Here is a 17,403-nt window from a genome sequence, read left to right as displayed (position 1 = left end):
AGGAGTCAACATTTTTTCTGATTCTCATAAACTCACAAAGCTCTAAAATAATGATTTTACACAAGTGATAAAGCTATCACAGCTATCTCCATGGTCTAAGACACCAAGAACTGAGTTAATAGCCCAGCAAACTAACAGGAGACAATTATATAACAGAAGAGACCTTTTTAATATAATATCTGAACAGAAAATTTAGCAGCTTTTAAAATACAGATTTACAATTACTTTATGGCAAACCTTTTCCAAAGTCTTTTTATTAATTTTTGTCAGTTTGGTACCTGGATTCCAAATATGAGTTAATTATATGATAGGAACATTTCATACTAATAAGATATATTTGGTTGTGTTCCTAGACTTCTGGAATTGTCATTGAGTATTGCCTACTCCATAATCCATAAATCACCTAATCACCCTACTCCATAAATCACCCCTACAAATTGTTTTTGAATATCACAGACAGACTCAAAGACTTGTGCTCTGGAATTGACTTGGCAATTTCCTTTATGCTGCAATCTCTGTCACCTGTCTGTACCCTTCCTCTACCTTTAGTTGATCATTCCAAGACAACAAGCAAAGGTACTTAACTCTGCCCCCTAGCCCTGCACTGAAGGTGAAGGTCCAGGAGCCAGAGAACTGAGGAACAGAGGAAACTGGGGTAAGCTGTTAGTGTGTGTGGTTGGGGGGCAGAGGGAGTTAGTTGTTCCTCAAGCCTGAAGGAAAAGGGACTAACATACAACTGAGGCCAGTTCTGTGACCCCTTTACCTGCCCAGGTCACTTGAGGAAGAGACTAAGGGCTTTAAAAAAATGAATAACCTAGCATGAGAGGAGGCTCGGATAGCTCTGCGGTCCAGTGCTTGGAGAAACCTCCATCAAAGGCAGGCAGAAAGTGAGCAATAGGAGAATATAAGGGAAAATTACTCAAATTACCAAAAATGTCAGGATAAAGGAAACTAGGTTAAAAATTTTGAACACAATCCAATAAATAAGTAAGAAAGATATTCATAATGAAAGGCACTTTGACCTCCACATTATCTAAACAAGTCCAAATATCTCCGAATAAATGTAAGAGAAAAGAAAATTATTCAATACCTGATCTGGAAGAAGATACAAAGCAATCACATTAAAAGAAAATATGATTTCTACACAACTAAAACATGTATCTCAAAGTCAAGATGTGTAGACACAGCTTAACAATTAGAAGTCTTTCAGGAAAATATGACAGGTTTTTTTTAAAAAAAGCCTGAATGCAAGAAATAATACAAGAAAACTGCCAACAACTTCTCAACACAAAAAAATAGTGCCAGTCAAAAGAATTAATAAATTGTCTCCCGTGCTATTCTGCAGATTCCAAGAAATACAGTGGTTAAATTTAACAGTTCCAGTGACAAACAATTCTGCAAACAGAGGATATTCAGATATAAAGGAAAGGAAATATGAACAAGACAAGACTATTCTGCATCCGCAGAAACTGCAAGATGGAATGAGATGTGTTCCAAAGAGCCAAAGAACTCAAGATGCAGCCCAAAGTGACATACCATGCAATCCTGATTCTAATTATCAAGACAGATGGATGTTAGATAAAACAAAGGAAATTTCAACATTCCTATGAAGAAAACCAGACCTGATCAAATTTTTACTGTTCACATATTCTGGACATCAGAAATACAAGAAACATGGAACCACATGCAGAACAGCCAACAAAGGCACAAGCAATGAAATAAATTTTACCTCAAAGAGGAAAGAATCTCAAAAGAGACTCAAAGAGACTCAAAAGAGACAAATTATTTTCAAAAATCAAGAAAAAAAGCACTTTTCCAGATTCTTTTTATGAGACAAATCTAGTCCTAATACCTAAACCAGAGAAAGATAAAGCTCAGGAGAACTGTATCCCAATATTATTAATGAATATTAATTCAAAAAATTTAAGTACAATACTTTCAGACCACAGCAGTAAGAAATCATTCATTATAACCGAGTTAGATTTATACCAGTGATTTAGTGATAGTTCAACATTAGGAAAGCAGCATAATCATTCTTAAAACCATATGATTATCTCAATGATCAGTGTGGGAAAAGGCCATTGACAAAATAAAACACTCATGTTAAAACAAAACAAAAACCCTACAAAGTATAGTCATAGAAAAACCCCATAAAATACTAAAAATCTCTCAAACCCAAAGAAAGCATCATATTCCATGGAGCTAGACTAGAATCTTTTCCAAAAAATACAAGAGTAAAAGAAAGAAGTTCATTGTTATTTAATTCTAGAAATACTAGGAACGTTAAAATTATAAAGAAACTAAAGGCATAAAACTAAGTAAAGAGGAGATTAGGCCAGCTAGGTGGCACAATGGATAGAGTTGACAGGCCTGGAGTCAGGAAGATTCTTCTTCCTGAGTTCTAATGTGACCTCACACACTTACCAGAGTCACTTAACCCTGTTTGCCTCAGTTTCTCACCTGTAATATGAGCTGAAGAAGGAAATGTCAAATCATTCTAGTATCTTTGCCAAGAAACCCCAAATGGGGTCACAAAGAGTGGGATATGACTGAACAAAAAGAGGAGAGTGCCCCCTATAGCAATGATTTAATTAGAAAATTCTGGAGAAATAGTGAAAATACTGATTGAGACAAGACAGAGGAGGCAAGGAAGAAGCAGAAAAAATGGGTTTGATAATCAGAAAACAAATACCTTACAAAAGAACTAACTACTTCATAGAAACTTCTGGGAAAACTAGAAAGCAGAAATTAGGCTTACATAACTTTAAATCATAATGGCATATTCTAATTGGGTATGGCATTCATTTTAAGTATGCCAGAAAAAAAATCCAAAAAAAGCAAATCATATACTTCTCAGAGTTCTATGTAGGAGATGTATTCTTTTTTGGGGGGGGCGGGGTAGCGAGGCAATGAGAGTTAAGTGACTTGCCCAGGGTCACACAGCTAGTATATGTCAAGTGTCTGAGGCCAGATTTGAACTCAGGTCCTCCTGAATCCAGGGCCAGTGCTTTATCCACTATGCAACCTAGCTGCCCTCGAGATGTATTCTTAATCAAATTAGGTATTGAGGCAATTACTGAAGATAAAATAGATATTTTTGATTAGATGAAATGAAAAAACTTATACACAGAAAAAATTAGTGTACCTAGAATAAAAAGGAAAGCAGTGTCAGATGCTAGGAAGGCAGGTGTAAACAGAAAGGTGCCTCTCCTCAAAGTTTGTATTCTGATGGGAGACAAGCACAAAGAGGAAGCTGGGTAGGTAGTAGGGAAAGTCTGAAGAGTCAGAATTGCAGCCTGGAGAGAGGAGAAATGAAGACCAGCCTGGCTCCTTGAAATGGAGCTTCTGAGAAGGATGGAGAGTCTTACAATGGGGTGGAATGCTTTGAATGTGAAAGATCCTGGCATAGAGGGAGCTTCTGGTGTAAAGATGTTTCTCTAACATAGTAGAGAAAATGTAGAGTGAAATGGGGAGAAAATTCTATCCGTTATCTCAGAGAAGGATTTGGTATACAAGATATATTGATAACTTTATTTTCATATGTGGGTATATTTGTAAATGAACATACATATGACCAAAAACCATTCTCCAGTCAAAAACTGGTCAAAGAATATGAAAAGATCTCAAAACAACTGCAGGCTATTAACAACTGCATGATTGAATCTTCCAAATCACTAGTAACCCAAGAAATGGACATCCAAACAACCTTGAAGTTTCTCCTCACACTCTTCACACTGGCAAACTGGACAAAAGATGGAAATAGTGCTGGAGGATTGGTGGAGAGTTAATCACATTAACATATCGGTGGGGTTGTAAACAGGAAAGCCATTTTAGAATTAAGCATAAAGTGCTTCACCTAGAGATTCCACTAATAGTCTTATATCTCAAGGAGGTATTAGAAGAGTAAAATGCCCCCATGCCCCCAGTTAGTTATAATAGCACATTCTCTAATATTAGAGAATTGGAAATAAAGTAAATGCCCGTTGATTGGGGATGGACTAAAGAAATTGTAGTATGTGAACATAATGGAATATTACTGTACAAATAGTGAATATGATGAACACAATGAAAAATTTACATGAAGTAATATAAAATAGAATAAGCTGAGCCAAGAAAACAATATACTAATAGTACACTAATAGTACAGTAATACAAATGGAAAGAATACCCACAGTAAGTCAAAATGAAGATTACAAAATTACAAAGAACAAGCTTGACTCCAATTAATAATTCTGAGCAGACCCCCACTCCTTTGCAAAGATAGAATGTTTACCGGTGTAGTACACTGTACTATTTTCAGACTTGTTTGATATGCTGATTGTTTTCCTCATTTTTTTTTCTTTAAAAATATTTTGTTATTTTGAATGGCTCTCTTGGAAAAGGGGAAAAAAGATACCAGGTAAATTTTGGTGGTGTTATAAAAAAAGAGAGATGCTAGTCTATCATAGTTTGAATTCTTCAGGTGTAGCTTTTTGGAACTCAGGATCACAGAACCAATTGTGACAGATATAAATGTGGCAAACAAAATAGTCTTTCACCATAATAAAGGTATATAAGGAATTCAGAGCAACAGGAGATTTGTATTATGGGATAAAAAGCAAAACAGAAGAACCAAGAACACATACATATTCATGACAATAATTTAGTCAATGAAAATAACAATGAAAGGCAGCTGAACTTAAATTAATTGCAGTGAATGATTTTGGATCCTGAGGACAGAGGATGTAATAAATCCCTTCTCTTTACTGGGATGGAGAATTATGGGTATGGAACATAGCATATTTAGTCAGACCTAATTGCTTTGTCACTCAATTATGCTTAATTATTTTTCTTTCATACAAGGAGAGATTCAATGCAGGGGACAGGGTAGTAAAGGAAAATGGCTGATGTGAAAGAAAAACAAAAGGCATTAATTAAAATGTTGGGGAGAAAAAGTAGTGAGAATCAATCCCCTACTATAGTGAGGAATTGGAGTAGGACTTAAAAGAACATAAGAAAATGGCCTTTTGTACCACTGATTATGGAAGAAGATAAAAAATATAAAGTGGACTACTGTAATTCTTCAGTAGTTTTAGATGAATGGTTGCAAAACATATTAACTATGCTTCCAAAGAAATACCAGTATAAACACTGTTATTTGAAAAGGACTTAACATGTAATTATCACATTTTGCTATGGCTCAGTAATCTGCATTATTCGTTAAAAATTACTATTACTGTGTCAATGTGACTTTTCAGATTCTACTGTTGAAATCATAGGAGAAAATTAGTTGGATTGTTAGATCTCAAATTAAGTGTTATATTTATGCATTTGTAGAATTTGTGACCTCTTATAGTTTGTTATTTAACTACGCTTAGCACCAGATTCCACAGAAATTTGAGTCGTTATCTCTAATTGTGCACTGGATTATCTAAACCAGCATGTCTAATGTTCTAAGGAAACTTTAACTTAATTTTTCTTTTTAGTAACAAGGAATAAAAATAGCATTTAAAACTCCTCAAATTTCATCTCTTGTTCAACCTTCTGAGGCTATAACAATATGCTGTTCTCTTCAGCATCAGCATCTGTAATCTAAACAATTGGATTGACATTGTCTCACTTGTTATAAAAGTGTTCTCACAGGGAACAGGTTACATTTTTGGATGCACATTTTGGGGCACATGTTGAGTAAGTAAAGATAGATGATTTGGGGGTGGGGTAGGGCAATAAGGGTTAAGTGACTTCCCCAGGGTCACAAGATAGGTGATTTTTTAAAAGAAATTGGAAATCCTACTTAACCACTCATAGTTAACTAATATATCTCTCTCTCTGCCAGAGAACTGTCCTATATAATGAAAAAATTAAAACGAGAACAGGAAATCCACAAAAATAAAATGCTGAACATGTTGTGTACAATCTTACACGCCTATCATCTTCTACCTGTATAAAGAAGCAGGAGGAGATGTTTTCTTTTGGGTGTGAGAATTGGAATGACACCCCTTGCTGGGAGGGACATTGTGAACTCTGACCTTCGAAACCCCAGAAAGGGTCACTTCCGGATGCTAAAGTCACATGGTTTCTTTACAGCAATGTAAATGGAAAGAATGGTAACAAAATAGTCAAAACTCAATCTTGCAAAATTATCATGATCCATTTACATTGTTGTATTAATTTTATGTCGTTTTCATGCTTCTGCTTACTTTGCATCAGTTTAAGTAAGACTTCCCATGGCTTTTTTTGTAGTTTTTATATTCATCATTTCTTAGAGCACCATACTGTTTTCATTACATTTATGTAGTACTTTTTGTTTAGCCATTCCCTTATCAGTGGACTCTTGCTATATTTCTAGTTATTTTATACCACAAAAAGTGCTTCAGTAAATGTTTTTATATACATAGGACCTTTCCTTTAATCATTGACCTCTTTGGTATTGTCCTAGGCAGTAGAATTTTTATCAAAATATCGGGACAAAAAAAATATATATCAAGACAAATTGCTTTCCAGAATGTTCGGTCCAGTTCAGAGCTCCACAGAGAGTCTCCTTATGTGCCCATCTTTCTACAACCTCTCCATTACTAGGCTTAACACCAAAATATTTATAGCAGCACTTCTTTGGGATAGCAAAGAATTGGAAACAGTAGATGCCTAGGAATTGGAGAATGACTAAACAAATGGCGGTACATGAATGTAGTGGAATATTATTGTTCTATAAGAAATGATGAATGTAAAAACACAAACACAGAGAAATGGTGAATGTGATGAATACAGAAGCAAGGAAGGTCTAAGTGAAGTAATAGAAAACGAAGTAAGCAGAACAAGAAAATAACATATACAGTGACAACAGTAAAAATGGAAAGAACCACCATAATAAAAAATCCAAAGTGAATGTTCCAAAATTATAAACAACAAGCATAGCTCAAAAAGAAAGCTATGAGAAGATACACCCACTCCACTCCTTTGTAGAAGTGGGAGGTCCATTGTAACTGCATATACTTTCAGGCTTTTGGGGTATATTTATTAGGTTTGTTGGGGGGGGCGTTGCCTTTAAAAGATACTACTTATTATATGGGATGACTCTTTGGGAGGAAAAGAGAGATGATACTGCATATTGTGGAATATAAAAAGACAAAAGACCCCCCCACTAAAAACTTTTTTTTAAGTGACCATTTAATTAATCAGCATCATTTATCAAGACATTTGGGAGTTCCCATTATTTAGCAGCTTTGTTTTATCACTAGATAATCAAGTTTTAGTTTTAAAAAATGTTATACCTTTTCTTTATAATTCATATATTACCTGATATTCTGTATTCCTTGAACTTTTAGTAAAAATTCTCTCTTTCTGAACAATATCTTCCAACAGTACTATTTCTGTTCATTAGAAAGCTGACATTGAATAGTGCTGTGGTAAAAATTCAAGTTTAGGGAAAAAAAATCAAGTTTAAGTTTGTAGTTAATTCATTGTACCTTTTGTGTAATTGTAAAAAGCTGACTTTATCTAATGGGGCCAGGGCTAAATCATAAAAGCTTTTTCTCACTCTTTTACTTCTATAAAGCTTTGTTTAGCTTTTTCAAAATGTCTTGCTTAGCATTTCTGATGGGGAACAATATAACAAGAAATATTCAATCATTTCATCTTCAGCTGTGCTATCGAAAGGTTTCAAAATTCTAATAACAGAATAAGAAAGTTGAAAGGGTGGGAGGGTTGTCATAATAAGACTCTATGAAAATAGGTTGGCAGGAGTAATTGTTATATAATTCCCAATCCTGTGTCCCCAGACAACTATCCTTTCAAAATGTGTTCATGACTAACACGTGATATTTGTTTACTTATTCTGTTTGTGTCATTTTTCTTTCTGGGTCAATTTACAAAGACCAGTGAAGTCTCTGGTACTCAGTTAAGTTTCCTAGCTGCAAAATCTAAAGACTTAACCTTCCCTTCTTATTCTGTTAAACCATATTTCTGTATATAAATCTTGGGGTGCTTGGTATGGGAAGGAAAAACAAAACTGTATTAATAATTATTAGTATATATATCTATTACTCTTTCTCTGTGTGTATATATGTACATATATAGGTTAATATTTTCATTCTTGAGGGGTCGTGTGACTTTTCTAGAGCCACATTTTCAGCTTGTGTCAGAGGAAGGGTTTAAACCCATGTCTTCCTGGATATGAAGGTTTCTCTGTTTCCATCATACTATGCTGCCTTTCTGAAATAAAATAAAGTTTAATTTTTTTTAAAGATATCTAAAATATTCAAAATTTATAGAAAAATTATAAAAGTTACTCCCAGTCTTCGATTTATAAATAGTCAGTAGATATTAACAGTTTAGTGAAAATGTTCCACCTCATTAATTTTACGGTACCACCTCGCTCATAGATTCAGCATAAATAAATAAATAAAAGCAACAAAATACTGCACTGGTAATGTGCATGTACAATTGCATTCATTCATTCCTGATGGAAGTGAAAATTTATGATTTTTTTTTTTTTTGGAGAACATTCTAGCAATATGCAATAAAAGTAACAAAACTAATCCGTCCCTTTGATCATATAATATAATTCCAGTGCTGGGAATATATCCAAAGAATGTTATAAAAAACAAGAATTTTCATGGTTGAATTGGGGTTTTTTTGGGGGGTATCCTAGAAAATCAGGTAAAGAGAATATGGAAAAATATCTAAAAACCTTTATGGAATTAGGGAAGGAAGAAACTAGAGAAAAGGCAGAACTAGAGGAACAGAGTATATACAAATTATGACCATATAAAAAGAAATGTGAGGAACAGTGAAAAGGAGGACTAAAAATTATGACATTTAGTACTTTGAAACTAACTTGTTTAAATGTTTGTTAAAAAGTTATAAAGCAAGCTTAATTAGTATTACTGTTATTTAATATTAAGCTTAAGAAAAGAAAAGAGGGGCAGCTAGGTGGCGCAGTGGATAGAGCACCGGCCCTGGAGTCAGGAGTACCTGAGTTCAAATCCGGCCTCAGACACTTAACATTTACTAGCTATGTAACCCTGGGCAAGTCACTTAACCCCAATTGCCTCACTAAAAAAAGAAAAGAAAAGAATACCTATCTTTTACAGAACCACTTAAGGATGTGGTGTTGAATGAAAGTTTTGAAGAATGAGAGTTAAGAGTATATATTTAATGTGTTTGTTCTGGCTATACTTAGTTCTCTGCTAAAATATCCTAGGTATATTACTTGGGAGTTAGTATGTTTTATAAATCTTCTGGAATATGAATTCAGTGGCAGTTATAAGTTCAAGGTAAGCTTTAAAATAGATTTTTTTGACAGTACTGAGTGAATAAGATTCAAACTCAGTATTGGCTACTTTATCTAGCTATAGTGTTCTGTATTGATTTAAATATTTATTCCAATTTGTTGCTTTAAAATTTTGGGGAGCTTAAGTCTTGTTCTGTCTGAAACTAAAGTATTTTGTTAAAACTTTGGCATTTCAAAATCCATGGCAAAGGTATAATGAAATTAACTTTTTTTCTCAGTTTAAACCCCTGCAAAAGGACATTTTGATACACATAACAGAACACTCCCAAAAAAGATTCTGTATGACACTGTGAATCTCCATTTCATAAAATTTGCGTGTGTGTGTGTGTGTGTGTGTGTGTATGTATGTGTAATAAATTCAGCATGTTAAAGTTCCCACTTGACTGTGCTTCCTGCTCTTCTCTTTTGCATATTTTTAAATGTTTCAGTGGCCATCTTTTTTTCTGCATCACTATTGCTAATTCTCTCACCAAAAAAAGACAAAAGCCTAGAAACAAATATACATCATCAAACAAAACAAAGCCACACAGTAGCCATGTCCAAAAATAGCCCTCTTTCTGCACCTTGTATCCCTCTACCCTCTTGTGAAGAGGTGGTTAGCATGCTTCATCAAAGGTCTTCTGGAGATGTGCTTGACAATTTCATTGACCAGAGTGCTTAAGTGCTTAAGTGTTTCAAAGTTGTTTTTCAGTGTTGTCTTTATATAAATTATTCTCCTGGTTTCTGCTTTTTTCACTCCTTTGTCCGTTCAAGCTACTCAGGATTCTCGGATAGTCTTTCTTTTGTCATTTCTTATAATTTGGTAATACCTCATTGCATTCATAAACTCCAATTTGTTCAGTTATTCCTCGACTAATTAAGGCACCCCCATAGATTTTGTTTCTTCCTCCCCTTCCCCTTCCGATTTCCTTTTTAGGATCAGGAAATTTGTTTTGCTTTAAACTATTCGCTCCCTAGTATTTTCTTTCCTGCCTATTCTTCCCCTCCCAGCTTCCATTTCCCTGTCTAGTTTGGATATGTTTCTGTACTGTGCTATTTGTTTATGTGTGTTCAACCCTCCTTTGTTCATGTGACACATTCCCCACTTGTTTCTCTGTTGAGTTTGGATATATTTTGACACCATAGGGAGGGTGTGTGTATGTGTGTGTTCGTTTGTATTCGTGTTCTTGTTCAACTCCCTACCCCCTTTGTTCATTTGACATGAACATTCCCCACTTGTTTCTTCTGAGTTCAGATGTATTTTGACACCATGTTCTCTGCATGTGTGCATGCAAGAACTGACTCACATCCCACCTCATCAGTGTACTAGTTTTATGGCCCTCTGCAAGTCAGTTAACCTTTCATTGTTAAAACATCATATATAGCCCAAGGCTAAAAAAAATCTTAAGTTTAAGATGGGTTGTAGAACTATTAGGAGAGGGACTTTTTCACCCTGGGTGTTCCCTAAACCAGTGAAATCACAGATTCAAACCAATTTTAAAAAACGGCAATAGAGAAACTGTTCTTAGTGGAATTATAACGAATTATAAGAACTTTAATGTGCCCCTTTTTTCACTTTTCTTCAAAGTTTGCTTTTTCGGGTCCAGGTTTGGATTTTTGTTTTTAGCTTGCAAATTAGATGTTTGAACATTTGCCTTTTTCAAAAGTGATCCAAATAGTCAATTCTTCCTTCTACTCAATTGTTTTCTTTCCCTTTCCCCACTAAGCCAAGAAATGGGTATGTTTAATTTTCTCAGAATTAACTTTTTGTGTTGTATCCATTATCTAATGTGAACTTTTATTATTTTTTCTTCCAATTTAATAGTCCCAATGACGGGTTTTACACAAAGAGCAACCATTGATCCGGAGCTGAATGAAATACATGTCCTGTCTGGACTCAGCAAAGACAAAGAGAAGAGGGAAGAGAATGTCAGGAACTCCTTCTGGATTTATGACATTGTGAGGAATAGTTGGTAAGAAACAGTTCCATGTGCTGAAATCCCAGTTTAGATCTTGTTTGTAATAGGCATTTACCCAATCTTGGAAAAATGGGAAGAATGGAAGATCTGTTAATTTATAGAGAAATACATTTAAAAGGCTAGTAATTATTTTGTGACAGTTTACACACAATACAATTTAATTAAAAAATATTCATTAAATGACTACTATTTGTAGAACTTTATGTTTGTATGTAGGGAGATAAAAAGATTAAGATGAGATCCCTGCTGGGTAGCACCTAAAAGTCTTACACTTGAAAATAAACAATCATGAAGATGGCGGAGAGGAGCCAGTGAGTTGCCTGACCTCTCCTTCTATTTCCTCAAAAAGAACATTAAATCAAGCCTCTGGATGGATTCTGAAAGTCTAGAACCTGCAAAGAGACAGAGAGACACAGTCTTCCAACCAGAAATAATTTAGAAGACTTCAGAAAAGGTTGGTCTCACTCGGGCAAAAGGGAGGTGCAGCGCAGGGCAGCAGCCCAGTGCCGAGGGGGTCAGGGGACCCCCGGATCCTGGCTCAACAAGCTGGTGGAGCAGCAGGACAGTGGCAAAACCCACCTGCACTAGCCGAGAGGGCAGGTTGCCAGCTAGAGAGCCACCCACAGGACAGGCATGACCAGGCCTAGCAATCCCAGCACGCACCTCCAGCAAGTCCAGAGTGGTGAGATATCCACAAGCAATGGAGGCCTCAGTGTAGAAAGCCCCCATACCCCAGCACAAGAAGCTTGAAACAGTGACCCTGGTGCCCCCAGAGAAGAACTCAACTTAAAAAAAAAGCTGCAATATGAGTAAGAAACAAAAAAGAGCTCTTGCCATTGAGAGCTTCTGTGTGGACAGGTAAGAGGCAAACACATACTCAGATGAGGACAGTGCTCTCAAATTGCCTACATGTGAAGCCTCAAGAGGGAAGATGAATTGGTCACAAGAACAAAAAGCCTTCTTGGAAGAACTCAAAAAGGATTTAAAAAATCAATTGAGGGGGGCAGCTAGGTGGCGCAGTGGATAAAGCACTGGCCCTGGAGTCAGGAGTACCTGAGTTCAAATCCAGCCTCAGACACTTAACACTTACTAGCTGTATGACTCTGGGCAAGTCACTTAACCCCAATTGCCTCACTTTAAAAAAAAAAATCAATTGAGGGAAATTGGGAGAGAAATGAAAGCAACACAAGAAAATTATGAAAAGAGAATCAGCAGCTTGGAAAAGGAAGCACAAAGATTTACTGAAGAAAACAATTCCTTAAAAAATTCATTTGGCCAAATGGAAAAAAAGGTGCATAATCTCACTGAAGAAAACAATGCCTTAAAAATTAAAATTGGGGGCAACTAGGTGGCGCAGTGGATAGAGCAGCAGCCCTGGATTCAGGAGTACCTGAGTTCAAATCCAACCTCAGACACTTAACACTTACTAGCTGTGCGACCCTGAGCAAGTCACTTAACCCCAATTGCCTCACTAAAAACAACAACAACAACAAATTAAAATTGGACAGTTGGAAGATAATGACTTGATGAGACACCAGGAATCAGTCAAGCAGAATCAAAAGAATGAAGAAATAGAAGAAAATGTGAAATACCTCATTGGAAAGGCAATGGACCTGAAAAACAGATCGAGGAGAGACAATTTGAGAATCATTGGACTGCCTGGAAACCATGATCAGAAAAAGAGTCTAGACACCATATTCCAGGAAATTATTAAGGAGAACTGCCCTGATACTATAGAATCAGAGGATTAAATTGTCATTGAAAGAATCCACTGATCACCTCCTGAAAGAGACCCCAAAAGGAAAACTCCAAGGAATAGTGTAGCCAAATTCCAGAATTATCAGGTGAAGGAGAAAATACTCCAAGCAGCCAGAAAGAAGTCATTTAAATATCATGGAGCCATAGTCAGGATTGCTCAGGACCTGGCAGCTTCAATATTAAAGGATCCCAAGGCTTGGAATGTGATATTCTGGAAGGCAAAGGAGCTTGGGCTGCAGCCAAGAATCTATTACCCAGCAAAACTGAACATTCTCTTTCAGGGGAAAATATGGACATTCAGTGAAATTGGGGACTTTTAAGGTTTCCTGATGAAAAGACCAGAACTGAATAGAAAATTCGATCTTAACATACAAGACTCAAGAGAAGTCTAAAAAGGTAAACAAGGGGGAAAAAAGGATACTCAATAAGGTTAAACTGTTTACATCCCTACATGGGAAAATAATACTTATAACTCTTGAGAACTATATGTATATTTGGGGAGAAAGAAGGATTATACACAGAGGGTTATAAATATAAATTGTCTTTGATGTGATGATATAAAGAAAATCAAGGGGTTAAAAAGGGAGTTTATGGGGAGAAGAGGAAAGAGGAATGGGGTGGATTACATCACATGAAGAGGTGCAAAAAAACCTATTACAGTAGAGGGAAAGAAGGGAGGGGTGAACATTGTTTCAACCTTACTCTCACTAGATTTGATTTAAAGAGGGAATAACATATACGTTCATTTGGGTAAAGAAACTTAGCTTATTCTTTAGGGAAGGAAAAGGGTAAGGGGAAAGGGGGGACTGATAGAAGGGGGAGGGCAGAAGCAAGGGAGAAAAGGGTAAAGAAAAGGGAAGGGAGTGATAAAAGGGAGGAAAGATTGGGGGAGGCAGGGGTAAGAAGCAAAACATTGGTGAGGAGGAATAGGGTGAAAGAAACAGGGGGAAAGTACAAAGGAGGAGAATAGACAGTAATAATAACTGTAAATGTGAATGGGATGCACTCTGCCATAAAATGGAAGCAAATACCAGAGTGGATTAAAAACCAGAATCCTACAATATGCTGTTTATAAGAAACACTTTTGAAGCAGAGAGGCACACACAGAGTAAAGGTAGAAGGTTGGAGCAGAATATATTATGCTTCAGCTAAAGTCTAAAAAGCAGGGATAGCAATCCTTATCTCAGACAAAGCAAAGGCAAAAAGAGATCTAATTAAAAGAGATAAGGAAGGAAACTACATCTTGCTAAAAGGCAATATAGATAATGAAGTAATATCAATATTAAACATGTATGCGCCAAGTGATATAGCATCCAAATTCTTAGAGGTGGAGGTAAATGAGTTATAAGAGGAAATAGACAGTAAAACTATACTAGTGGGGGATCTGAATCTTCCCCTCTCAGAATTAGATAAATCTAGCCACAAAATAAATAAGAAAGTTGTGAAAGAGGTGAATAGAATACTAGAAAAGTTAGACATGATAGAGGTCTGGAGAAAATTGAATGGGGATGGAAAGGAATATACCTTTTTCTCAGCAGTACCTGGCACATTTTCAAAAATTAACCATTAGGGCACAAAAACCTCATAGTCAAATGTAGAAAGGCAGAAATAGTAAATGCATCCTTCTCAGCCCATGATGCAATAAAAATTACATGTAATAAAGAACCATGGAAAGGTAGACTGAAAATTCATTGGAAACTAAATAATTTCATTCTAAAGAATGAGTGGGGGGGGCAGCTAGGTGGCTCAGTGGATAGAGCACTGGCCCTGGATTCAGGAGGACCTGAGTTCAAATCCAGCCTCAGACACTTCACACTTACTAGCTGTGTGACCCTGGGCAAGTCACTTAACCCCAATTGCCCCCCCCCAAGTGAGTCAAACAACAAATCATAGAAACAATAACTTTATCCAAGAGAATGACACTAATGAGACAACATACCAAAATCTGTGGGATGCAGCCAAAGCAGTGCTTTTGGGAAATTTTATCTCTCACTGTTTATATCAATAAAAAAGAGAAAGAGGAGATAAATGAATTGGGCATGCAACTTAAAACCTAGAAAAAGAACAAATTTTAAATCCTCAATTAAATACTAAATTAGAAATCCTGAAAATTAATGGAGAAATTGATAAAATTGAAAGCAAGAAAACTATAGAATTAATCAACAAAACTAAGATCTGGTTTTATGAAAAAAACACAATAAAATAGATAAACCATTAGTTAATTTTATTTTAAAAAAGAAAGAAGAAAACCAAATTACCAGTATCAAAAATGAAAGGGGGGATTTTACCACCAATGAAGTGGAAGTGAAAGCAATAATTAGGAACTATTTTGCCCAACTGTATGCCAATAAATTTGACAATCTAAATGAAATGGGTATTTACAAAAATACAAACTGCCCAGGTTAACTGAAGAGGAAATAAAAATCTTTAAATAAGCCCATATAGAAAAAGAAATTGAACAAGCCATTAATGAACTCCCTAAGAAAAAAATCTCCAGGGCCAGATGGTTTTACAAGTAAATCCCACCAATTAAAGAAAAATTAATTCCAATATTATACAAATTATTTGGGAAAATAGGTGAAGGAGTTCTGCCAAATGTGTTTTATGACACAGATATGGTGGTGATAACAAAACCAGGCAGAGCAAAAACAGAGAGAAAATTATACACCCATTTCCCTTATGAATATTGATGTAAAAATCACAAATAAGATATTAGCAAGGAGATTATAGCAAGTGATCACCAGGATAATACACTATTACCAGGTGGGATTTATACCAGGAATGCAGGGCTGGTTCAACATTAGGAAAATTATTAACATAATCAACCACATCAATAAGAAAACTAACCAAAAGCATATGATTATCTCAATAGATGCAGAGAAAGCTTTTGACAAAATATAGCACCCATTCCTAATAAAAAAACACTAGGGAGCTTAGGAATAGGTGGAGCTTTCCTTAAAATAATAAGCAGTATCTACCTAAAACCATCAGCAAGCATTATATGTAATGGAAATAAGTTAGAGGTCTTCCCAGTAAGATCAGGGGTGAAACAGGGATATCCATTATCACCTCTATTATTTAATATTGTTCTTAAAATGTTAGCTTTAGCAATCAGAGAAGAAAAAGGAATTGAAGGAATTAGAATAGGCAAGGAGGAAACAAAATTATCACTCTTTGTAGATGATATGACGGTATACTTAGAGAATCAACTTTAAAATTACTTGAAACAATTAACAACTTTAGCAAAGTAGTAGGATATAAAATAAATCCACATAATTCATCAGCGTTTCTATACATGACCAACAAAGTCCAGCAGCAAGTGATAGAAAGAGAAATTCCATTTAAAGTAACGGTAGACAGTATAAAATACTTGGGAGTCTATTTGCCAAGACAATCCCAGGAACTCTATGAACAAAATAACAAAGCACTTTTCACACAAATCAAATCAAATCTAAATTATTGTAAAAATATCAATTGCTCATCGATAGGCTGAGCTAATATAATAAAAATGACAGTTCTACCTAAATTAATTTACTTATTCAGTGCCATACCAATTAGACCACCTAAAAACTATTTTATAGAGCTAGAAAAAAATAATAACAAAATTCATCTAGAAAAACAAAAGATCAAGAATATCCATGGAAATAATGAAAAAAAATGCACAGGAAGGTGGGTTAGCTGTACCAAATCTGGAGCTTTACTATAAAGTGGCAGTCATCTAAACTATTTGGTACTGGCTAAGAAATAGAGTGGAGGATCAATGGAATAGGCTAGGCACAGGAGACACAGTAGTCAATGACTTTAGTAATGTACTATTTGATAAACCCAAAGACTCCAGCTTCTGGGATAGGAACTCAGTATTTGACAAATACTGCTTGGAAAACTGGAAGATAGTATGGCAGAAATTAGGCATAGACCAACATCTTACACCATATACTAAAATAAGGTCAAAATGGGTACATGATTTAGATATAAAAGGTGATACCATAGGTAAATTAGGAGAGGAAGGAATAGTCTACCTTTCAGATATTTGGAAAAAGTTTATGACCAAACAAGAGATAGAGAATATTATGAAATACAAAATGGATGATTTTGATTACATTAAATTAAAAAGATTTTGTACAAACAGAGGCAATGCACCCAAAATTAGAAGCTGGGAAACAATTTTTATGGCCAGTACTTCTGATAAAGGCCTCATTTCTAAAATATATCAGGAACTAAATCAAATTTATAAGAATCCAAGTCAATCCCCAATTGAGAAATGGTCAAAGGATATGAACAGGCAGTTTTCTGATGAAGAAATCAAAGCTATCTATTCCCATATGACAAAATGTTCTAAATCACTATTGATTAGAGAGATGCAAATTAAAAGAACTTGGAGGTACCACCTGACACCTATCAGATTGGCTAAAATGA

General features: G+C 35.4%; 1 protein-coding gene across 8 annotated transcripts in view; it reads left to right on the top strand.

Moving 5' to 3' along the window:
• MKLN1 (muskelin 1) overlaps positions 1-17,403 on the top strand; it is a 387,994-nt gene that overhangs the window by 344,861 nt on the left and 25,730 nt on the right. For all 8 annotated transcript variants that reach the window (XM_043966412.1, XM_043966411.1, XM_043966413.1 and 5 more), the window contains one exon: positions 11,076-11,223. In XM_043966412.1, coding sequence (XP_043822347.1) covers positions 11,076-11,223 — 148 coding nt within the window. The remainder of the gene's footprint in view (positions 1-11,075; positions 11,224-17,403) is intronic.

This window comes from Dromiciops gliroides, chromosome 5 (genome assembly GCF_019393635.1).
Source record: "Dromiciops gliroides isolate mDroGli1 chromosome 5, mDroGli1.pri, whole genome shotgun sequence".
Lineage (NCBI taxonomy): Eukaryota > Metazoa > Chordata > Mammalia > Microbiotheria > Microbiotheriidae > Dromiciops > Dromiciops gliroides.
Note: the sequence above shows the minus strand (reverse complement) of the source record. Positions and strands in the feature narration are given on the sequence as shown.